Here is a 25,128-nt window from a genome sequence, read left to right as displayed (position 1 = left end):
GTCTTATTGAATCTAGCGCAGTTTCGTTTCCATTGTGTGCGTCCGGTGAGTCACGTGTTAACAGTTGCGTTTAATTGGCGTGTTATTGGGAGATTTTGGAAGGCGTATCCAACGCCAGCTAAAGTATTTAAACTGTTGTTTAAGCCCAGTTCGTGGGAGAAGCAGTTTGTTGCAGTTTGAGAATCATCTGAAAGTCGTAAGTTTAATTGATTATTGTGAGTGTGTCTTATTGAATCTAGCGCAGTTTCGTTTCCATTGTGTGCGTCCGGTGAGTCACGTGTTAACAGTTGCGTTTAATTGGCGTGTTATTGGGAGATTTTGGAAGGCGTATCCAACGCCAGCTAAAGTATTTAAACTGTTGTTTAAGCCCAGTTCGTGGGAGAAGCAGTTTGTTGCAGTTTGAGAATCATCTGAAAGTCGTAAGTTTAATTGATTATTGTGAGTGTGTCTTATTGAATCTAGCGCAGTTTCGTTTCCATTGTGTGCGTCCGGTGAGTCACGTGTTAACAGTTGCGTTTAATTGGCGTGTTATTGGGAGATTTTGGAAGGCGTATCCAACGCCAGCTAAAGTATTTAAACTGTTGTTTAAGCCCAGTTCGTGGGAGAAGCAGTTTGTTGCAGTTTGAGAATCATCTGAAAGTCGTAAGTTTAATTGATTATTGTGAGTGTGTCTTATTGAATCTAGCGCAGTTTCGTTTCCATTGTGTGCGTCCGGTGAGTCACGTGTTAACAGTTGCGTTTAATTGGCGTGTTATTGGGAGATTTTGGAAGGCGTATCCAACGCCAGCTAAAGTATTTAAACTGTTGTTTAAGCCCAGTTCGTGGGAGAAGCAGTTTGTTGCAGTTTGAGAATCATCTGAAAGTCGTAAGTTTAATTGATTATTGTGAGTGTGTCTTATTGAATCTAGCGCAGTTTCGTTTCCATTGTGTGCGTCCGGTGAGTCACGTGTTAACAGTTGCGTTTAATTGGCGTGTTATTGGGAGATTTTGGAAGGCGTATCCAACGCCAGCTAAAGTATTTAAACTGTTGTTTAAGCCCAGTTCGTGGGAGAAGCAGTTTGTTGCAGTTTGAGAATCATCTGAAAGTCGTAAGTTTAATTGATTATTGTGAGTGTGTCTTATTGAATCTAGCGCAGTTTCGTTTCCATTGTGTGCGTCCGGTGAGTCACGTGTTAACAGTTGCGTTTAATTGGCGTGTTATTGGGAGATTTTGGAAGGCGTATCCAACGCCAGCTAAAGTATTTAAACTGTTGTTTAAGCCCAGTTCGTGGGAGAAGCAGTTTGTTGCAGTTTGAGAATCATCTGAAAGTCGTAAGTTTAATTGATTATTGTGAGTGTGTCTTATTGAATCTAGCGCAGTTTCGTTTCCATTGTGTGCGTCCGGTGAGTCACGTGTTAACAGTTGCGTTTAATTGGCGTGTTATTGGGAGATTTTGGAAGGCGTATCCAACGCCAGCTAAAGTATTTAAACTGTTGTTTAAGCCCAGTTCGTGGGAGAAGCAGTTTGTTGCAGTTTGAGAATCATCTGAAAGTCGTAAGTTTAATTGATTATTGTGAGTGTGTCTTATTGAATCTAGCGCAGTTTCGTTTCCATTGTGTGCGTCCGGTGAGTCACGTGTTAACAGTTGCGTTTAATTGGCGTGTTATTGGGAGATTTTGGAAGGCGTATCCAACGCCAGCTAAAGTATTTAAACTGTTGTTTAAGCCCAGTTCGTGGGAGAAGCAGTTTGTTGCAGTTTGAGAATCATCTGAAAGTCGTAAGTTTAATTGATTATTGTGAGTGTGTCTTATTGAATCTAGCGCAGTTTCGTTTCCATTGTGTGCGTCCGGTGAGTCACGTGTTAACAGTTGCGTTTAATTGGCGTGTTATTGGGAGATTTTGGAAGGCGTATCCAACGCCAGCTAAAGTATTTAAACTGTTGTTTAAGCCCAGTTCGTGGGAGAAGCAGTTTGTTGCAGTTTGAGAATCATCTGAAAGTCGTAAGTTTAATTGATTATTGTGAGTGTGTCTTATTGAATCTAGCGCAGTTTCGTTTCCATTGTGTGCGTCCGGTGAGTCACGTGTTAACAGTTGCGTTTAATTGGCGTGTTATTGGGAGATTTTGGAAGGCGTATCCAACGCCAGCTAAAGTATTTAAACTGTTGTTTAAGCCCAGTTCGTGGGAGAAGCAGTTTGTTGCAGTTTGAGAATCATCTGAAAGTCGTAAGTTTAATTGATTATTGTGAGTGTGTCTTATTGAATCTAGCGCAGTTTCGTTTCCATTGTGTGCGTCCGGTGAGTCACGTGTTAACAGTTGCGTTTAATTGGCGTGTTATTGGGAGATTTTGGAAGGCGTATCCTGCTGAATTCAAATGCTAGACTAAAACGGGTATATAAGTAAGACTATCCACCGCGTGCAGCGGTCGCGTGCAGCCCTCATCGCGTGAAGACCGAAGAGAGTAAAGACCATCGACTCTACCTGTGCGACTCCACCGAGCAACGACACAGACAAGGCACTTGAGTATTACTGTTTGCACTTCGACTATTATCTTTATTTGTCTTGTACATTCCTTCCTTTTTTACTATGTGTTTCCAAATCCATACTGTCATTACATCTCGTACACAAACGGTTGCTCGCAGAAGGCCACGCATGGCTAATGCTAACAACCTGCGTACTCTTTCTGCATCCAACACTACCTCTATTACCTTTCCTATTGGTTTATGGAACTGCCAATCCGCTGTAAACAAGGCAGATTTCATCACAGCTATTGCAAAACATTCTGGTCTTTCTATTTTAGCACTTACTGAAACCTGGATCAAACCCGAGGACACTGCCACACCGGCTGCACTCTCCAATAATTGCACTTTCTCCCACAGCCCACGCATATCAGGGAGGGGCGGAGGAACCGGTCTACTTATTCCTAACAACTGGAAATTTAAACAGCTTGCACCCTCATGCAACAACACCGCCTTTGAGTTTCATGCTGTCACTGTCATATACCCTGTTAAAACACATGTTGTAGTTATATATCGTCCCCCAGGGCACCTTGGACTCTTCTTGGAGGAATTGGACACACTTCTGTCATCATTCCCCGAGGATGGTACTCCTCTGGTGGTACTTGGAGACTTCAACATCCACCTGGAAAAACCACAGGCTGCTGACTTCAACAACCTGACTGCATCGTTTGACCTCAAGCGAGTCCCCACTTCAGCAACCCATAAATCTGGTAATCAACTTGATCTCATCTACACACGCTATTGCTTCACCCATCACTCCCAGGTAACCCCACTGCACACGTCAGATCATTTCCTCATAACCCTTGATCTCGACTTAACTTCTCCAGACACTACAAATGATTCCCCACTGGTCACATTCCGACGCAACCTACGATCACTCTCTCCTTCCCGCTTATCCTCTGCAGTCTCTGCTACTCTCCCACCCGCTAAACAGTTCTCTCTCCTTGATGCTAACACTGCCACCAACACCCTTTGCTCCACACTAACCTCCTGCTTAGACATCTTATGCCCTCTTAGATCTAGACCATCTCGTGCATCTCCTTCTGCCCCCTGGTTATCTGAAGTTCTCCGTGAGCATCGCGCATCTCTCAGGTCTGCTGAGAGAAAGTGGCGCAAATCAAAAGAACCCACTGACCTCTCTCTCTACCAGTCTATTCTCTCTTCCTTCTCTGCGGATGTCTCCTCTGCGAAAACCCAATACTACCACACTAAAATCAACAACTCTCCTGACCCTCGTACTCTCTTTAAAACCTTTTCTGCTCTCCTCTGCCCGCCTTCCCCCTCACCTCCATCGGACTTAACAGCTGACGATTTCGCATCGTTCTTTTTAAAGAAAACGAGCACCATCAGCAATCAATTCTCTGCGCCACCGCCTCTTGACCACAGTCAATCCCCTGACACATGCTTGTTCCCCTCGTTCTCTCTCCTATCTGAAGAGGAAGTTTCCAAGGTAATTTCTTCCAAACACCCGACTACCTGCCCTCTAGATCCCATCCCCACACATCTCCTCCAGGCCATCTCTCCATCGGTTGTTCCCTCTCTGACTCACATTATCAACTCGTCTCTCACCACTGGCACATTTCCTACACTCTTCAAAGAGGCCCGTATTACCCCACTACTAAAGAAGCCTACTCTTAATCCTGCACTGTTAGAAAACTATAGACCGGTATCCCTACTCCCCTTCGCTGCTAAAACTCTAGAACGTGTTGTTTGTAACCAGCTCTCATCTTTCCTCTCCCAGAACAACCTCCTGGACAGCAACCAGTCTGGGTTCAAGAGCGGTCATTCCACTGAGACTGCGCTGCTCTCTGTTATTGAAGCCCTGAGACTGGAAAGAGCCTCCTCTAACTCATCTGTTCTTATCCTACTGGATCTATCTGCCGCCTTTGACACCGTTAACCATCACATCCTCCTGTCCACCCTCAAGGCGATGGGGGTCTCTGGAATGGTGCTACAATGGTTCAGGTCTTACCTCTCGGGTAGGTCCTTTAGAGTATCTTGGAGAGGTGAGGTGTCGGAGTCACATCATCTCGACACAGGTGTGCCTCAGGGCTCAGTGCTTGGTCCGTTGCTATTCTCTGTATACACGACATCCCTTGGCTCTGTCATTAGGAAACATGGCTTTTCCTATCACTGCTATGCGGATGATACACAACTCTACATGTCTTTTCGCCCTGACGATCCGACTGTCTCTGCACGCATCTCAGCTTGCCTAGCCGACATCTCGCTCTGGATGAACGCCCATCACCTGCAGCTGAACCTTCCAAAAACAGAACTGCTTGTAATCCCGGCTGACACGAAGACTCATCACAACCTTTCCATTCAACTGGGCTCATCAACCATCACACCTTCCAGAAAAGCAAGAAACCTGGGAGTGGTAATCGATGATCAGCTCAACTTCACAGATCAAGTTGCCAACACCGCCCGGTCCTGTAGATTCATCCTCTACAATATCAGAAAAATTAGACCCTTCCTATCAGAGCATGCTACACAGATCCTTGTCCAGGCTCTTGTCCTGGCCAGACTGGACTACTGCAATGCACTACTGGGAGGACTTCCAGCTTGCACAAACAAACCTCTACAGATGATCCAGAATGCTGCGGCAAGAGTTATCTTTAATGAACCAAAGAGAGCACACGTCACTCCTCTACTCATTAAGCTACATTGGCTTCCCGTAGTCGCTCGCATCAAATTCAAGACTCTGCTCCTGGCCTACAAGACCACTACTGGTTCGGCACCACCTTATCTTAAATCGCTAATGCAGACATATGTACCCACCAGATCCCTACGCTCTGCAAACGAACGACGTCTTGTGGTGCCATCCCATAAAGGTAAAAAATCTCTCTCGCGCACCTTCTCCGGATCTGTTCCACCTATGTGGAATGATCTGCCCGCTGCTACAAGATCTGCAGATTCTGTAGCCATCTTTAAGAAACGCCTGAAAACACATCTCTTCCGCCAACATCTGACTGATCTGTTCTGACTCTTTTCTTCTCCACTCTTTTCTTCTCTACTCTTTTTCTTCTCTACTCAACTAAAAAAAAAAAAAAAAAAAAAAAAAAAAAATGTATGAATGAGTGAATGGTTACGTATACTGTGTTAGGCTATATGAGACTAGTCTTCATTTTAATTGCACTTATGCTTTTGTTGTACTTATGCTGTCCTAATTGCTTCCATTACCTACCCCACTTGTAAGTCGCTTTGGATAAAAGCGTCTGCTAAATGACTAAATGTAAATGTAAATGTAGATTTCTGTTTTTTCTAAAGAAAATGTGAGTGATGCAAGACTTGAACAGTGTAAAACTAACCACCAGGGTGTTCTGGTGTTCTGGTTTTGCAACTGGTGGTTGTATTCTGAGAGGTTGCCAGGTGGTTACTTACTGGCTCAAGTTATTTATTGTTTAAAAAAAGTTGTCTCATTAACGAATAGCAAATCTCATTACAACAAGCTACATGATGTGAAGTATTATATATTTCTTTAGCATAAATGAGTGGAATGATTTAGGTGCTATCCACCTAATTATTAGGGTAAATGTGGGCGCTGTCATCTTTGAGCTGTTTGTGTTTAGACTTACGGTGAGCCACTATAGCTAATGGCAGTCGTATTGCGAGTGAGACGTGTGTGCAATTGACAGGTTAGTTAATATATATTATGGAACCCTAAGGTACAAGCTTTATGTGTGCAGTTAGAGGTTTCCATAAATAGGCGATACAAACGCAGAAAAATGTCTACAAAACTTTTGTTTTGGCCGTAATCCACGCACCAGAGCTGAATCAGGATGTCGCCCACCCTATAATCTTCAACCATTATTTCATGCTGGATGCCCTCCATCCTGGACAATTTACCTTCTTGACTACAATAACTAATAAACATTGTTCAAAGGCAGGCATTTATGGGGAGAGTATGTAGAAAAATATCAAATTATTTATAAAACATATTTAGAAACTAAATAAAAAGTTTGCAAATAGTGGTATAATTTTATTAGTAGTAGTTAAAAATTAGCTGTCAGCATTTTTATATGTATTAAGCAGATTAAAACTTAACAGGCTAAAACAAACCTTCCTTTCAGAGGATCGCAGCTGCATAACAGTTACAGGACTTGCCCTGTCATCGCATTACAGTTTCATTAATTTGGCAGATGCTTTTATCCAAAGCATATTTAACATTTTGTCAACACGCTAAACAGTGATTCCCTAGTTTACCAGGCCGTGTTAAGCTGAAGCAAGGGAGAGGATGAACAACATGAAGTAATGTCTTATGAGTGTTGATGGAAGCTGCAGCTCGGTTTAGACCTGCGATGCAAGAGCAACCAGTAGTCTCCATTCTTATTGTAAGGATCCAGGAATGTATGCTTCACTTTGAATGGGATTCACATCTGCTTTTAAAAACAGAAATTTGTCATGTACAAATTTCGACCGACTTTCCCACTCTGCATGTACTGGTACGTTTCTGTGCTTTTATAGTTGCGAATCGAAGACCCGTCAACTCCGAGAGAAAATATGAAATAATTGAATATATCTTTATATGATTTATCAGGCCACTTCCTCCTCTCACTGTGTTATACATCGCGGGTGTGAAAAATATATTCCAGAGCTGTTTTAATAGTGTTTTGAGCGTGTTCTCGCTACTAATACGGAAGTCTCAACACAAAAAGGAAGTACGTCACATCCTTTACTTCCACGTTCAAATAAAGAGGATAACCTTAAAGGAGTAGTTCACATCAAAATAAGCCCCCATTGACTATCCATATAAGTGGAAAGTGAATGGGGGCTTATTTTGAAGTGAACCACTCCTTTAAGCTCAATAAACTGTAAATGTTATGCTAGCAGTTTTCTTTGCATGACAGCAGATTTATGTCAGGGAAAATCAAGGAGGAATTTCTGTCAGCTAAATATGTTTTTTGTAATTCAGAAACAACGTGAGTTTTATTTTGGAAATATAAAAAGTAATGTAGTGATCATTCTCATAGAAAATCTCTGGCAGCGTTGATCCAACTTCACTGCTGTTTCATGCTGTTTCAATGATGTTGATTTACTGTATGTCCGCATGTGTGATAATATGATGGACAGGGGAAGATAAAGAAAAACTCAACAGAGAAACGCTGCATATTATTATTTGTGTGCCTGCATGTAGATCTGCAATTGTAAAGCGGCAAAAAGCCTCAGGTAGAGTTTAGTATTCTCAGATAGTGACAGACATGCCTTTGAGTCCCTTTTGGATTGTGTTCTCAGGAGACCTCGACTCTACCCTGTCATCCAGAGTTAACATGTGATAACCCAGTCTGAAATAGAGCTGTCCAGAGCTGAGGCTGAGCGCATGGGAGAGAGGTGATGACACAATCAGCTTCTCAGTGGGTTTTGATGAATTGCTTCAGTCAAGCTTGATAGACTTGATATAGAACCAGCTTTGAAAATATTTTCAGTTTTATTGGTGTATTTCAGTCTTTGGTGTTACATTTGATTTTATTTGGTGTTACATTTGATTTGCTAGTTTTCTATTTAAGTCTGAAGAAGAAATATCTCCATTGTAGTCTTGTCAAAAAGTCTTCATTCAGTTTTCTTAGCACGCGCTCATAGACAGCGCTCGTGTGTCTTTGTGTGTGTGTCAGATCAATGCAGTAAGCGTGGGCAGTCATGATGGGGTCTGTCGGTGATGGATGGCGAGTCATGTCACCAGTCTCTGTTGCCTGCTGTTGCCCATGCAGGGGAGCCACTCATCCTTCTGCATAATTAAGAACATTTGAGCAGCCACGGCTATTTTAATACCCTTGTTCATGCCGTGCAGAGCCAGCAATGATGTTCAGAATTTCAATATTTCACAAGCTTCTCAAATTCAAATGCATTAGGTTGAAAAAAGAGAGATAGATATAGAAGAAATAAAGCCCAGCTCTTCTGCCTCACTGTTGAAATCATGTATATTTTCATGGAAGCATTATATGTGATAAAAAAATAACCTTTATTCTCTTGCAAACTGTCACAAAAAATTGTCAAAAATAAACCAAAGCTGTCAGTGGGACGGTACCATGGAGGTACAGATATGTATGTATATATATGGTACCAAAATGGAACTTTGAGGTACTAGTATACTTTCTTTAGGAGTAAAGTTTTTGATAAGCTTTCTTCCCACATATCCTTGCAAATGCTTTACAACAACCAGTGATGCATCCCCGTTTACATTGAAAGTTTTTATTTCTGTGTTCAGATGCCATCCAGCTGTTCGATTTGTCTAGACTGTGATTTTGTTATTAGGTTTACTTGTTATTTTGTTCGGAACGTGCATATCTTCCATCTCTTATTTCAGTCTTCAGTCTTATATTTCAACTTGAGGCGTTTGAGTTGAATTTTTTTATTCTAGTTGCAATTAATCTTCAGTCTTTCATTTCAATTTTTGATGATTTTTTTTTGGTTTATTTTATATTATCTTGAGGTTTGTCTGTTTATCATGGTGATGGCACAGTGGCCACACAAATTTATTCTGGTAACTAACAATTACACCCATGAGCCATCGACATTATGCCCCTGAGCAAGCATTTAACCCCACGATCATTCCTTTAATAAATGTAGTGAGGTTTCTACAAGAGGTCAACATATAAATGGCAAAGTGTCATCAAACCTGTCTTGTAAAGGTCAGTCTGTGTTGCTAATAAGCAGGTTTTTTCAAGTGAGTGAGCGGGATGAACTGAATTCCTTGTGTGGTGTGAAGTCACTTCTCACTCTCTTTGTGTTAATGTTTATGAGAAGTCAGGTCAGAGGAGGATACAGATAAAAATAGCCTTTTGCCCCTTAGCATTTTGCTGAGAGATGATGCTTGGTGTCACTTCGACTTGCTCACGTTATCACTTTAAATGATGTCATGGGCTATACCAACTGACTGCTGAGGCTGAAACGGCTTTGGGCTTTTATTTTGTGGCCTTAAAGCGGAGCTATCATTCTATGTCATGCTGACATTCTGACTTCTTTACACTGTTAAACGTGCTGGATTCTCATGCTTAACATGGTCAACTTGTTAAAAAAGTTGGATGTATGACATAGTATTAATGTACGTGATACACTGCCCCAGCACTCCAACTTGTTTCGGAAAGATTTTTCTAATCCTGGATCCCTGTGTCGTCAAAGGGATCCTATTCCTTTTATTGGCCAAAAGCATGGCAAGGCGAAGGTGAAAGAGCCCACCTACGTGCCAACCGATGAGCGAGACCCACTTACCATTAATGTTATCTGCGCTGCGTCGTTACTCTGGCGATAGTGAAGTTTGAAGTTTGTGCACAGATGTGTGGTGCTGATATCAACAAACTCTTTTACTGGTCATAAAATCATATCACATGTGCAGTCCCCTGGGATTGAACCCATGACCTTGGCATTGCTAGTGCTATAGAGTGATGATTCAAGAAGAGGTGTAAAACACCACTGTGCTGCTCTACTGTACCCCTGTCATTGTGTTTCCAGCCGGAGGGGGATCACTTACCACTAGTGAATTCAGCCATAAAAATGCAGATAGTTATTTGGCCCCCGAGACCAGCTCTCTGTGCAAGCAGGCGTAAGAAGAGTAGTCGCATACTGCGTGTCGGAGCTTTAATGGAGGCCTCCAGGATCCACAATCTAGCACATAAATGATTTACAGAGTCATGGAAAACAGGCTTTCATAGACATTAATGCCATTTCGCTGGACTTGTTTGCTCTAATCTGTCTCAGACGAAGACAAATATCCTGAAGAAATCTCTGCTCTCTGACAAGATTGCAACACATGTCTTGATTAATTCTTAATAAGTTTGAAATATACTGTATGAGATTTGGGAGATGTTCTTTGTTTTGTTTTTGTATCAAACACATACAGAGGGTAGTCAAACAATGAATCCTGATAAATCGCATTCATAATAAAAGTTTATTTTTATATAATATACATCTGTCGACTTTGCATATTATTGTTTTATTTATAAACAGATATAAAATATAAAAATGAATAAACGTTTATATATATATATATATATATATATAATATATATATATATACAGTTGAAAGAAAAGTATGTGAACCCTTTGGGCTTACTTGGATTTCTTCATTAATTGGTCATAAAATGTGTTCTGATCTTCATCTAAGTCACAAAAATAAAGAAACACAGTCTGCTTAAACTAATACCGCACAAACATTATACGTTTTCATGTTTTTATTGAACACAACATGTAAACATTCATAGTGCAGGGTGGAAAAAGTATGTGAACCTTTGGGTTTAATATCTGGTTACCCTCCTTTGGCAGCAATAACCTCAAGCAATCGTTTCCTATAGTTGCAGATCAGACCTGCACAACGGTCAGGAGAAATTTTGGACCATTATGTAAATTATTAGTAAATAAATGAATTCAACTCAATAATCCCTAAATAGATTTACATGTACGTGTATGATTTTGTGTTTATAAATACAAAATTAATATGCACAGCACAAAGACATTTATTATGTAAACACACACTTTTATTCTGGATGCGATTATTGTTTGACAGCCCTAGTGTAAATATATCAATCGAATCATACAGTGACCTTCTTTTTTCACTATTATCTAATATGACACCTAACAAGTGTCTGACGTTTATGATATAACAGGTCAGTGTGTATATGTAATCTCTTTTTTGGCCTCAGTTTTTTCCCTTTTCTCCTCCATTCCTCTAGGGATGTGCACGAATATTCGAACATTCCATCAGCAATAATTATTCGGAAATTAAAAATTATGAATATTAGTATTTATAGACAGAAGACCTTATTAGAGTTGTGTCGTCTTATTTAACACTTCTTCACTTCATCTGCAATGATTTTATAAAATTGATAAAATACAAAAAATGAATTTCCTAAATCTTCGTTCACTCAGATTGCAAGCTAGTTTAAATATTTTACGTTTACACATATTATAATATTTTATGCTCAGCTCACATCACCAAACTGGTGACCCATAGAATTTGTTAACATTAAGCTACTTACATTAGGTATAAAAATACCAACGTAATATTAAATGATTAACAATGATTAATTTCTTACCATAACTTGTTTGGAGCGTTGTTCTTTGTAAATTCATATTTGTTCGTTCAAAATATATTACGTAATGCTAATTTCAATAACATGAAACATGAAAATGGCCGACTCCACTCGTTGACGTACTGAGATTGAGTGTGATCTAGAAGCTGTGCAGATGCGTTTGTGCGCAAGGTGGACACGGACGCGGAAAGTCAAGTATACTTGGAATCTTCTGCTGTATTTTGCTTTCGCACCATAGTGGGAATATTCTCCTCTGCTTTAGGGAGCTGTTGCAGTTTGTTTCACTTGTTACATTTGTTTGCTCCAAAATTCAGTAGATTTCCGTTCTATTTCAAGTGTTTTAAGCTTAACAAAGATGTGATAAATGGAGATGAGTGACTTGCAGTGATTGCTTAGACTGCCTTGCTATTCTAATGTTTATGGCTAATGTGTGTAACTTTATGTGGTGTAGCAGACCTGAATGTGATGGGTAGAGCTGCATGGACCCTCGGGTGTAGACAGATGGCTGTCTGACTGTCTATCACACTGCCAGAATCAATGCACTTGAGGAACTAGAGTGTGGTAGACCACAAGCTTGAGATCTCACCGGAGCTGCGGATTTGCCACTCAGAAGCCACCCTGTGCTTCTCTCAGCTCTAATGACGACGGTGCCTCCCCACAAGCCATTAGTGTGTAGCAGAAACAGCATCAAGCCCGGAGAGTTTGTTTTTACTGCTACCTGTGGTTCGTTTTTCTGTAGAGATCTGCAGTTTTGTGTTTATTGGCGCTATATGTGATACTACACTGTGAGATTGAGAAAACCTTCTGGTCTTTCTGCCTGTTACAGAATTTTTTTTTACTGCTTTGAAGATTTAATACTTACACTGTCATTGTGCATACTTTTTTACTTGCTAAAAGGTATTCATCATTTAAGATAAATTTGACCCTCGATTCTTAAGTAGCACGGGAATATTTGTGGCAATAGCCAACAAAACATTGTAGGGATCAAAATGATCGATTTTTCTTTTATGCCAAGAATCATTAAGATATAAAGGAAAGATTATGTTCCAAGAAGATTTTTGTACATTTCCTACCTTAAAGCTATCAAATCTTTATTTTATGTGAGTGATAAGCTAAGCTAAAGACTCCATTGGTACAACTTTAAAGTCGATTTTCTCAGTATTTGGGATTGTTTTGCAATCTCAGTTTCCAGAGTTTTAAATAGCTGTATCTTGGCCAAATATTGTGCTTTCCTAACCATACATCAATGAAAAGCGTATTTTTCCAGCTTTTATACAATGTAAAAATCTCAATTTTGAAAAATGTACCCATAAGACATGGTTTTGTTTTCCAGGGTCACAAATGGCGCTTAGTTTTTATTGTCATTTAATGTTCTGTAGTTTTAACATGATTACAGTATCAGTTATCCATAGATTTACGCTTTAGACCTGTATTATTGGACCTGTATTAGCTTGAATTGGCCTTTGGCACGCTAAGATAGTGCCCTGGGGACCTTGAGATCAATGCTGACAAAGTTAACTGCTTGATAAATGTGCTGACTGCTTCATTCTATTTATCAACAAATAATGACTTTTTCATGCTCTACACCCTTTTATAAGGTGTCCTGTGGAGACATTTCTTTCTCTCTCAATTCATACATTTTGTAGTTTCTTCCATAATTTAGCAAAAGGCTGCGAGACTGGAAATGATACTTCCGGCTGCTACATTACACAATGACATCATTCACTTCCCAATCTGCTAATGAAGCTCCAAACACAACATCTCTGGACTTGAGCCACGCCAGCTTTTCCTACAGCAGCAATTCATGTACACAAGCATACATTCAATCTCTCTCTCTCTTTTACACACACACACACACACACACAGTCTTTTAGCACACCCCCCATCCCATTTTTCCTACCACATTTTTTATTAATAGTATTTCTGCAGAAGCTTTGAGAGTTAAAAGATTTTTTGAAAGATTCATCTGGAGGTCTGGCCAATGACCAAGGAGAGGGAAAATGGAACGCAGTGATAATGTATTTCATCTAATGCCAGTAGTTTCAGAGCTGCATTTTTATATTGTGAAACCAAAACTAAACCAAAGTGTAACTTTATGTATGATGATATTCAGTATAGCCAAATTCTATTATGTTTGGGAACATAGATATTAGTGTAAATAAATACATGAGATACATAAATAAATAGATAAGATATGGATAGACATAAGATAAAACTATGCTTATGAAAGTTAGTAAATGTGAATAAATTAACGTTTTTAAAGTGAAATGCAAAACATTTCTTGGATCAACAACATTCTCAGCCATCAGAATACGTTTCCCCTGCTGCCATGGAAATGTAGCGAGAGAATAGTGTAAATTTAAATCTTGAAGCCACTGAAGCCTAATATGTCTCTATACTATACAGCCTATTCTGTATGTGTCAGTATAAGTACAAGGGCTGCTAGGTTGCTCTGAAATGCACTGGCGTTACAATAAAGCAGACACAGCACTACACAACACAACACACAATTTAACATTGATTGTGAATATAATAACAGTAGATTTAACCTATTGTAATATCCGTATACATTTATGTCTTTTAGTGTAGAGAGACCAGATAATCTAGACTGGGCGATTTTTCTGAAATATCCGAAAAGAAGGTGAAGTTCACATTGAGTGATGGCTTCAATAGAAGCATATATCTTCACTGTTATAAAGGATTTACTGTACACATTACTGGGTCATTACAAACAAATCAGTTTAATATAAACAGTTCACTTATAATTCCTTTCAAATGTATCCAGATATTAAACAACTGTTGCCAGGCAGATACTTACTGCATAATATAAACTACAGTTCACTGTGCAATAGTTTTCTCATTATCCAAGATAAATGATTTCGCCTCTCTGTTATCTCTGGTTAAGTGGCGGTTCACCCTCCTAAACAATGAGTCCAGCAATCTCAGTTAAATGATGAATGGATGTGTACCGCTCTCTCGACTCTGTATAAAGATGAGCTCTGTTATATTTAAGGAAGTGGCGTTATTTGAAAGTGTCTTGGCGCCTCATTCTAAGTGCTATAAATGGAAGTGAGGACATAAATAATCTCATAATCATAAATGACTGTTACTCATAGTTGCCGTTGCTTAGCTCATTCGGTTCAAAACAAGTGTGTGTGTGACAGGTTTTGAGTGTAGAGGGTGCTGCGCGTGTTTGCGCGTTTGCCTGTTTTAGCCTTGCTCCAGTAAGCAAGCATGCCATCACGGATTACGGAGCTTCAGTTTGGAACATGTTTGGAAGTGACAGGGGTTAGTGCTCACCCATAATCCCCTGGGCCTTCGTCTGACTACTGACAAGTAACTCCCCCTGAGCTATGGGAATATTACGGCCCACAGTTTGCCACAAATCTCAACCCGAGTCTCTTTTATCACATCTTGACCACCTAGTGTTGTGTCTGACTGAGGGCTATTGTATTGCCAGAGCATTTCAAGCTATTTTAGCAGCACCTGTACCAGAGATGCACTAACCATAGGCTGACATATAGTAAGGACGTTTTTATGCACGATGTGTGGAATGTTGTATCTAGACAAGCTTCAGCACTGGCTATCTCTAATCTGTTTGTGATCTACAAACACGTCCAACACTAATCTATTCTCTCAGTCTGTAAATAGAAGACATACCTGACCTGCTATTTCTTCTGTTCCGGCCCTTTTCATCTCTCATCTGAAGGCTTCGTCAAATACTATACAGCTATCCAGCCGACTCTACACGCCCACAGAATGTTCTGTTTGGCATCAGCCAAACGCATGCGCTCACGGTCCACTGCCCTCCATCTGCTCGACAACCCAAATTAGACGGATAAAGTTTGGAAACTAAATGATTTCCTAATTGTTATGCAGAGAACTCGAAGAGTGTTATTTTCTATTTTTGTGAGTGCAGAATGGAGGATCAGTCTCGTGTTTTTTATACCTGTGTATGTGTGCGAGAGAGATAGACATTCTTATAGGTTGACGTTTCTGACCGTGCACACAGCCATATAGTCACTCCACTCAGGCAGTGATGATCTTCCCATGTCTCCTGCCCATTTCTAAAACCTTAATAATGTTTCCAAGGGCAAACAAACCAGCATGAGTCTCCTCTGCTGTGCTTTCCTTTGACGCACGGAAATAGCATTAGAAAGTTCAAATGGCTAATATCTCAGAAACGCCTTCTCTGGAACCATATTCGTGAATCAGATGTGGTTTTCAAAGCAGGTTGGACTGAATGTTGGATGTCGTGTTTGACCTTCATGACTTCCTTTTTATATTCCATCTAATGGCCTAAACGCTTCATTTGGCCGCATGTGTTGGCTGTCTGACCTCATTTAAAAGACTTTTAAAAATGGTTTCACGATCGAGATGTATAATACGTCCCCTTAGTGGTGGAAAGGATACTGTACAATGTGAGAAAAAGTCCACCTTTTCTGTTTGATTTATTGTGAAAACTGTCCATTGGGCAAGATTTAGTATATAACGTGTAAAGTGCTACAGTTTTTTATTAAAGTTGGAGATAGAGAGAAGAATTGTGGCATTATTGTTGTTTCTTTTGAGGGAAAATGAATTATAAATGCAAATTAATATGAGAACGGAGGTGGGCTGAGAGAGAAAAACTGACTGGTGCAGGTTTATAAAATCTCATTTCTTCTCCGACTAATTTGGAACAGTTTGGGTTAGTGAGCTTGTAACTGCGGCTAAGACCCAACCTGGTAAATGTTGGTTAAATTCACCATAAAGTACACACTCCAGTAGATGCTTCTGTGATTCTGGATCTTACACATTGAGGTTTTCGTGTAATGTCATGTTCCTCTTCATAGTTGTGATTTGTGCGAATCTCAAATCAAAATCTGCTATATTGTCAATGTATTTTTCTGTTTGTCTTTCAGAGAGATGCCAAAGGCCAGTATTTGTTCGATCTCATTTGCCATCATCTAAACCTGCTGGAGAAGGACTATTTTGGCATTAGATATGTGGATCCAGATAAGCAACGGGTGAGTGTCCCATCATGTGCCTGACGTCAGTCCAAGGTCATTGGTGATCAAGAGCACCAATTCATTCATCTCCTTTTTTATGAGAAAGATCTCACATCTGATAGGATACTCAAAGTGGCTCTCATTTCTCAAAGTAAGTTCAGAATTCACATGTGTTGTATGTGGGTTGTATTTGTATAAAATTTTCACTGAATGGAGGGGTCATTCCTAACTAATCACTGAGAGAGACAGAGGCCATGAGTGATGGCATAAACCTTCTGGATAGACAGCTCTGGAAATCATAAATCATGAGTAAAGTATGTAAGGTCAGAGATGTTAGGCCTTGAATGTGATTTTCTGAGAACCAGGGAGCCAGTACCATGGAAATTGTTATAATGGCACTATACTATGACAAAATCATAGAAGAGGAAACTATCAGTATGGTTAAACATTGCAAATTCACAAATTGTACACTGTTTTGTGTAGTGGGATACCTTGTTGTGTTACTTGTGTTTTGCTATCAGCTTACCAAATGTAGGTTTATAAAGAGGTGCGTGGGTTTATTTAAATAAATTCTTACTCAAAATATACATATTTTTATTCATTTTACATTTATCATTTAATAAATAACATAAACAATTTTAAACAGTTTTGGCAACACCTTACAATAAGGTAGTATTTGTTTACATTAAGTTAACAATGAACAATACCGCATTTATTAATCTTAGTTTATGTTAATTTCCGCATTTATTTATACAAATTTTATAATCAAATGTTGTAACTGTTAACATTATTTAATGAACTAACATGAATACATTTATTAACGTGAACAAAGATGAATAAATGCTGAAAAACTATATAGCTCATTGTTAGTTCATGCTAGCTAATGCATACTATATTTTAAAGGGTTACCACAATTAGAAACATGTAATAACTATTTTCGGTACAGAAATAAAAATGGCCACTTTCTCTCTTGAATTGTAGATCTGTGCCAGTTAAATGCTAAAATGACAGAACAGAGACTTTCACACACACATTCTCTTGAGTTTTGTCATGTCTGTCTTGCACTGACCCCCTTTGGGAGCCTCTCGCATTGAATGACATAAATAATAATGAGGGCATCTAAAGATGCGAGTCTGCTGTCGATGACACACTGGGACAAACAAGCATCAACTGAGTGCCCACAATTCCCTTCAGATTATTCTTAGTTGGCAAAATATGCCACAGATTAGCTGACTCTCCGGAATACGATAGTGAGGATGGAGAAATATTGCAAAAAGCTTTCAACTCAACAAAATCTGAAACCAAATCCAGTTAAAGAGTTGGATGCTATTCCTAGACATCACCTTTCTGTTACTAAAGCATGAATACTTCTTTCACAACGATTTATCAACAACGGTTGATATGTCTTCTCTGTGACCACACACAAAAGCGTAGATAGAATCTCACTATGGCGCCGAAGATGCTAATGTTCAGCTCCAGAGAAAAGACATAAAATGATTAATATATCCACCCTTCCCCCATCTCACACTGATATTGAAGTCTCTGTATCTACCCACACTGGCCACCTGCTACTGTTTAATTATGTGTTGAACATAGATAAGTGTGTATAGCTACTTGTGCTTGGTCAATGTGAACATGCTTGCGTGATGTGTGGTCTAAAACTCTCCCCATTCTTGTTTTAGCACTGGCTGGAGTTCACCAAATCTATTTCTAAGCAGATGAAATGTAAGTATCACTCTAATAATATTTGTAGTGTGCTAGTTGACATATTGAAGCAATTAAAGACATCATCAATGAGAAACTGTAAATAAAGAATACATCTAAACTACCATTCAAAAGTTTAGGATCACTTGACTGAAATGTATTGTGAATGATTACAAATCATTTGATATGAAGGCGTTTGCTTATACATTTGAAATGATTTTTGTAGACAAAAATATAATTTTTTTTTAATTGCTGATTTGGACTAATTAATGAGGAAAAGACAGCCAATAAGAGCCCATGTTTAAAAAGCATCTTAGGGTGAGACCTGAACAAACTGGCTTTAAAAAAAGGCCAATGCTACAAATTCAATGCAAATTTTGGCTATTTAGAAGACACTACAATATAACAAACATTTACATTTGACAACATCATTCTCATCATTATTTTTTGATCACATTTTTTAATCTACAATCTAGAATAAATATTGGTAGGAGCGAATAAGTGATCCTAAACTTTTGAACGATAGTGTACATCTAAAATAGTCAAGCTACAGTTTATCTGACATGTTACTTCTTCATTGTCTCGTCACAGCACAACCTCCATTCACATTGTGTCTACGGGTGAAGTTTTATCCACCAGACCCTGCTGCTCTTAAAGAGGAAATCACCAGGTACAGTGTGAGAACCAAGAAGAGATTCAGCATTTTGCATTCAGCACTTTAGTTACATTTTGATAAAGCAGTGCTGGCTCAGTTTTTGGCTTGTATAGAGAAACATTTCATAAAAAATGTCAATTCTGTCATTATTTCCTCACCCACATGTCATTCCCAACCCATGTCTAATCATACCTCATCTTTCACACGTTATTCACACGTCTTTACAGAACTCTTCCAAATGACAGATCATAGTAACCACAACTGGCAGGGTCAAAATGGGACATATGACCATTTTCCCTTTGTTAGGGTTGACATCTGTGGTCACTTTGAAATGTCCAAACCATAAAGATTACATTGTGTAACAAATTAGTCTTTCTCCCGACCTATTTATAGTTCTTGTACAATTCTGTGGTGCTAATTATTGTGGTAATATTTATTTTCATAGCATCAATGTTTCAGTGTACATTTAGCTCAAGCTAATTTTGAGCTAATATCATTGATAACAATATGTCGGTATATTGCAAATATACAAAAACTGTACAATTTTTTTAAATGATTTTACAATTGTCACTGTCAGAATTTTCTTTGAAATTTCTGTAGCACAGGGAATGTTGGGTGAAGAGATGATGGGTGACTATGTTTGGATATGGGTTCGTGAGGACAGTATTAGTCATAAATGGCAAAAACTATCAAATGTACACTTCTGAAGATTTAGACGACTCATTTTACAGTTGTGTTAAACTATTGTTTGGGGCTCAGTGCCAGTACCTTGTTATTTCTGCGTACGAGTAATAAACCCGAAATGTATAAATGTGTGAAAATATATATATATATATATATATATTTTTGAGTGTACCGTCAATGTAAAACAAAATGTGTTTATCGTATTCAGCATGTTAAACGTCATAAAGAAACATTAAAAATGAAAGCGAAACACAACAATAAAATGGTTTCATTGTGTGAGCCTGTATTAAATTTGTCTTACGGTGTTAGATGGAACAGATCATTTTTATTTGAAACATTACTTCTCTGCTTTTGAAATGTTATAAAGAAAGTATCAACAGGCACCACTTGAGAAACAGCCGACTTTGCTGCTTGTGTTTTGAGAAACTGCACTGCTTACATATAGTTGGCGAGATATGACATAAATAAACCAGAGTTCATCATTATTGTAAAGTCTCAGAATGCACTGACCGAGAAAAAAACGTGTTCTCGAAGGCGGTAAAACATTGACTAGACTGTGTCTTCATAATTCAACAAACTGAGTGCTCTAACACAAGTATGCAGTACTTAAAGTAGTGTTTGTATGATTTTCCAGCGCTTAGATGTTACATGCGAGTCCTCCCAAGTAACTTCTCGAGATTACTCTCCAAAATAGAAATGATCTTAAAACACTTTAAATATATGCAAGTGCCTCATCCACTCCCCCCTGTTCACTTGCAATAAGACAGAAAAAAATTCAAAGTTGTTTTTTTCTCTCTGTGCTGCCGTGTTATGGGAAGATATATGGTCAGTGACTGCTAACAGATTTATTTTAAATGATACATGATTAGCCTCTAGCTAGCAAACTCTTGGCTGGCAATATAGTGCTTTTTCTGCCTCTTTCATCCCCTCATGCGTGCCACAATGGGGTCACCTAGAAACTCAGATCTGAACACAGATGGTAAATGCTCTTCTGATAGAATCAGCTTCTGATATCCTGATGAGGAGACGCTTTAATGACGATGTGTGTGTGGTTTTTGAACGTGATGCAAGAGCCACGGCGCCGGTTACAGGTATAGATTGATGTGGAGTAATGGAATGTTTACTGTACTGAGAAATGAAACGCTTGCGGGGAACAAAGTAATAAATAACAGTGAGAGGAGAGGAGAGAAAAAAGGATTATGAGGAGAGGAGGTGAGAAGAAGCAGAGAGGAAAATATATAAGATTATACAGCAGAAGAGGAAAGGAGAATAAATAAGTTTATAGGGAAAAGTAGAATAGGAGAAGAGGCTAAAGAAGAATGAAGGGAATGCAAACACATTGTTGAGGATAGGAAATGAGTAAAGAGGGGCAGGTAGAGGAGAGAATGTGCACAAGAGACTAATGAGGGATTTGTAGGTAGGTGGTAAGTAGAGGAATTATTAGAAAGAATAGAATCATTTAGCAGAAGTGAATTTGTTTGTGAAAGTGCTACTGTCACCTTTTGTATTGCACAGCTACAATTCATATTCAGAATACAAATGTGACCCTGGACAACAAAACTAGTCTTATGGGTCCATTTTTAGAAATTGAGATTTTTACATATTTTAAAGCTGAATAATTAAGCTTTCTATTGATGTATAGGTTGTTAGGATATGATCATATATGGTGGAGATATAACATTTAAAACTTTGGAATCTGAGGGTGCAAAATTCCTTATTAACAATTTATTAAGTTGTTAATAAGAGGCACTGTTACTGGCCATCCACTCACAAAAATAAAGTTTTTATATAATTAGCATAGGGAATTTACAAAATATCTTCATGGAACATGATCTTTACTTAATATGTTATTAATATTTACTTATGATCTTGGGCATTAAAGAAAAATAAATAATTTTGACCCATACAATGTATTTTTGACTTTAACTAAAAATGTTCCCCTGCTACTTAAGACTGGTTTTGTCATCCAGGGTAACAAATGAGAAACGTAGAAAAATTGATTCACCCACACTTAACATCACCACATTTCAAATCGCTGACCCCCCAAAAAATGTTTCTTCTTTATAGCATTTTGACATTTTTCTTCTTAAACTATTTAACATCAAATACGTCTGTATTATTCATATATTTTTGATTCACAGAACATTTGTTTAGCTCCTTCATTTGGTCGGCCCCTCGCCAAAAGCAGATTTTATTTGACATATAACGTGGTTCTACACAAGTCGGTTTAGAGATATAGATAGAAACTGATATGTAGGGCAGAAATTGACTGGTGGCTATAAAACTTGCCATTTCGGTGCTGTCACCCTGAGAATTCATGGAACATAATTGCGTTTTTAGCTCTTATGGCCTCTTAAGTGAAAAGCTATTAGCTCTAGCTGGGCTGGCCTACTTTGAGAAGTTAAAGACAAGCATGTCGCTCTTTACTCCTGAGACATCTGTTGCGCTGAAGGTGAGAGGAACCAACCACCAGATGTGACATGTTGCTCAGGGACCAGACTGATTTATTAATAACAAAAATCTGAGCGTGCATATGGTATAGAGCTTTCGTCTTTTAAAACACATTGAAAAATTCATGATTATGTCAATATGTCAGTTATATCAGAATTGTATTACTCAGAAAGGATGGGATATTAAATCACTATTAACCAATTCTTTGGTGGAGGAAATTATTATTATTATTCTATTTCTGGTGAATAGAAATTAGTTTTTCTCTCTTTATTTTGTTTCGCTTCATGCTCTCACCCCATATCCTGGTCGCAGGTATCTCGTCTTCCTGCAGATCAAGAGAGATCTGTACCATGGTCGTCTCCTCTGTAAAACATCTGATGCAGCCATGTTGGCGGCGCACATTTTACAAGGTAAGAAAACACGGCAGGTGGATTTTGGATCTTCACACACTACTGTGCATAAATCCTATCAAAGTTTATTTGAACACAAATGTTTCTTTTTGACATTATACAGTACAATTATATGCTTCCAGCATAAGCAGTGTATCGCTACCTCGTATTTAACTTTTGACTGCTCCGAATAAAAAAAAAAATTTTTTTACCTATTTCATTTTTTTAAGCTATTGAAATCTTTTTTTAAAAAGCTTGACATTTGACACACATTCTTATTCTTTTAAATGGCCAAAATGACATCAAATCCAGAAAAACATTTTGTCTCACTTGAATAAACATGAGGAGTTATTGTAATTCCCACAAGTCAGCGTCCAGAGATTTCTCTGGCATTTGCTTTTATTTAGTACTTGCAAAGATGTTTGAAGTTCAGTCAAACGTGAAGTGAAAATGGAGGCAAGACAGGTTGATCAGGGGCATGTTTGGGAGGACGCTGTTGAATTAAAGATGCTCTGTTCCATCCATCGAGTGCACAGTGATACGCAAGGGTGAAAACAGAAGCAAATGACTAAATAAAAACTGTTTTATTTGTTTAACTAACAATTACCGTAAATGTAAGTTTACAGCAAAACTTCATGTAAAGATCTATGTATACATAGAGGTCAAATGTTAGAAATTATGACCAAAAACCCCTTCAAAGATTGATATTGACGTGTGATTGGAGGCTATTAGCGGTTGCATGATGAAAGACTGATTTTTGTGACTTCCTTGTAGCTGAGATTGGAGACTATGACCCAGGAAAGCACCCAGAAGGTTACAGCTCCAAGTTCCAGTTCTTCCCAAAGCACTCAGAGAAGCTGGAAAGAAGAATTGCTGACATTCACAAGACTGAGTTAATGTATGTGGACCCCTCTTTCTTTACGTGTGTCTCGAGAATGATGGATGCAGTGTTAAGAATTCCCTTTCCTCTCTCTTTCTTATTCATTTTTTATTTTGTAAACTCTCCTTATACATTTCTGTGGTTGACTGCTGAGATGTGATGTGTGTGTTCTAACTTCGTATCGAATCTGTTTTTATCTAACTATTCTTTTCTATATTTTCAAAATTGTCGTTTATTGTTCGTGACGTTTTTTAATCTGCACAAGACAGATACACTCTTCACATTCACACACTCTTGCAGTTTGTGTCATTAGTGAGGTCATTAAGGTAAATTTTGGCTCCCTACTCTTAACTATGGCACAAAGCCACAAGGTCAGCGGTGAACCATGTCTACACCCTCCATCCATACAGGAGCGTGTCCAAATAGTGCCCTTACAATCGGGTTTAGTGATGGATTTAGTGAAATGTCTGTTAAACTGTTAGATATACACATTGGAAGTTTTGATCGCAGGATCGAACATCCTTGATCATCAACAAAACCAGAGAATGACAGCTGCCGCCCTCTGGTGGTTTGTCTTTGTATGACAAGATCATTTCCATCATGTTGTTATGGAATTTATTTGTGGAATGTAGAGAGAGGCAGGCAGTTTAGATCATTTAGAATGATCCGGTAAAATAATCCTGTAATCCAGTTTTTCTTTTCAGATTTTTGTTTGAAAAACAAGACAGGCGGTCTTGTTACGTTAAGGTTAAGAATGTTGAATGGTTAGCATTGAATACAACATGAATGTGGGGAATGTGATTATACTTGAAACTTCTGGTCAGTTTGTTGTTATTTTTTTATTGTTAGTGACCGGTAACCTATGCGCTCCAAATGTAAAGAGTTAAAAATACATTTCTACCAAACAATTCTGTTTTATTACATTTAACATGCACATTCATTTTCTGGGCATATTATTTCTTTAATTACGTTCATATTCATATTTATATAAATCGTTATTTAGGGATGTGTTGGTAAAAAATACTTATAAATATCCTTTATAAAAATAAAAGATCGGATAAGGTCTTTGTTTTTTGACAGTCTTGATATGTTATTTTTTGATCTGTAATCATTCCTTCATTGCTTTGCAGAGGTCAGACTCCAGATACATCTGAACTGAAGTTCCTGCAGAAAGCGCAAATGCTTGAAACGTACGGTGTGGATCCTCATCCATGCAAGGTTAGACTGCTCAATCCAACCTATTCACAGCTCCTGTATGGACACTGCAAAGCTTCTCATACAAATGACTCTTTTTATAACTGTAACAGAAGTATCTTAATATATGGTGCCATTTTTTTGTCTCAAGATGCACACTTTTAATGCATTCTTGTTAGGCTTTTTTATAAAAGCCACATAAATATCTTAATTCAACTAAGGCGTAGTTCCGGTTTAAGCTAAACCGTGTCTGTGAAACCGGAACATAAATAATAAAAATGTGATCGATACACAATCGTGTATGACATGGTGCCTCAATTGTTTTTCCCAGGATGTGTCCGGGAACCCGGCTTTTCTTGCCTTTACACCCTTTGGCTTTGTCGTGCTTCAGGGAAACAAGAGAGTCCATTTCTTGAAATGGTGAGTGACTAATCCTCGCCTCTTTCCCCTACTGAACTTCTGTTGACGTCTTAGGGGTCGAGTAAACACAGACGTGTAAGCCAAAAGTCGGGAAGCCAAAAATAATGATTCATCCATGCCTAGAGACGGCTCTGACTATACAAGCCACTGCTGGTTTTATTATAATGTATTATATGTTCCCGGCCAAAAGGGCCTGACCATCTGCCGCTGTTAGAGCAGACAGGTGTCCAATTATCCTTCAGC

At 38.6% G+C, this 25,128-nt stretch overlaps 1 protein-coding gene across 2 annotated transcripts in view; it reads left to right on the top strand.

Moving 5' to 3' along the window:
* LOC130435364 (FERM domain-containing protein 5) overlaps positions 1-25,128 on the top strand; it is an 84,232-nt gene that overhangs the window by 47,150 nt on the left and 11,954 nt on the right. For both annotated transcript variants that reach the window (XM_056765945.1, XM_056765944.1), the window contains exons 2-8: positions 16,422-16,526; positions 18,191-18,233; positions 18,804-18,882; positions 22,315-22,412; positions 23,166-23,289; positions 24,402-24,489; positions 24,797-24,885. In XM_056765945.1, coding sequence (XP_056621923.1) covers positions 16,422-16,526; positions 18,191-18,233; positions 18,804-18,882; positions 22,315-22,412; positions 23,166-23,289; positions 24,402-24,489; positions 24,797-24,885 — 626 coding nt within the window. The remainder of the gene's footprint in view (positions 1-16,421; positions 16,527-18,190; positions 18,234-18,803; positions 18,883-22,314; positions 22,413-23,165; positions 23,290-24,401; positions 24,490-24,796; positions 24,886-25,128) is intronic.

This window comes from Triplophysa dalaica, chromosome 14 (assembly GCF_015846415.1).
Source record: "Triplophysa dalaica isolate WHDGS20190420 chromosome 14, ASM1584641v1, whole genome shotgun sequence".
Taxonomy (NCBI): domain Eukaryota; kingdom Metazoa; phylum Chordata; class Actinopteri; order Cypriniformes; family Nemacheilidae; genus Triplophysa; species Triplophysa dalaica.
The sequence above is the reverse complement of the archived record's forward strand: the minus strand, read 5'-3'. Positions and strand labels throughout refer to the sequence as shown.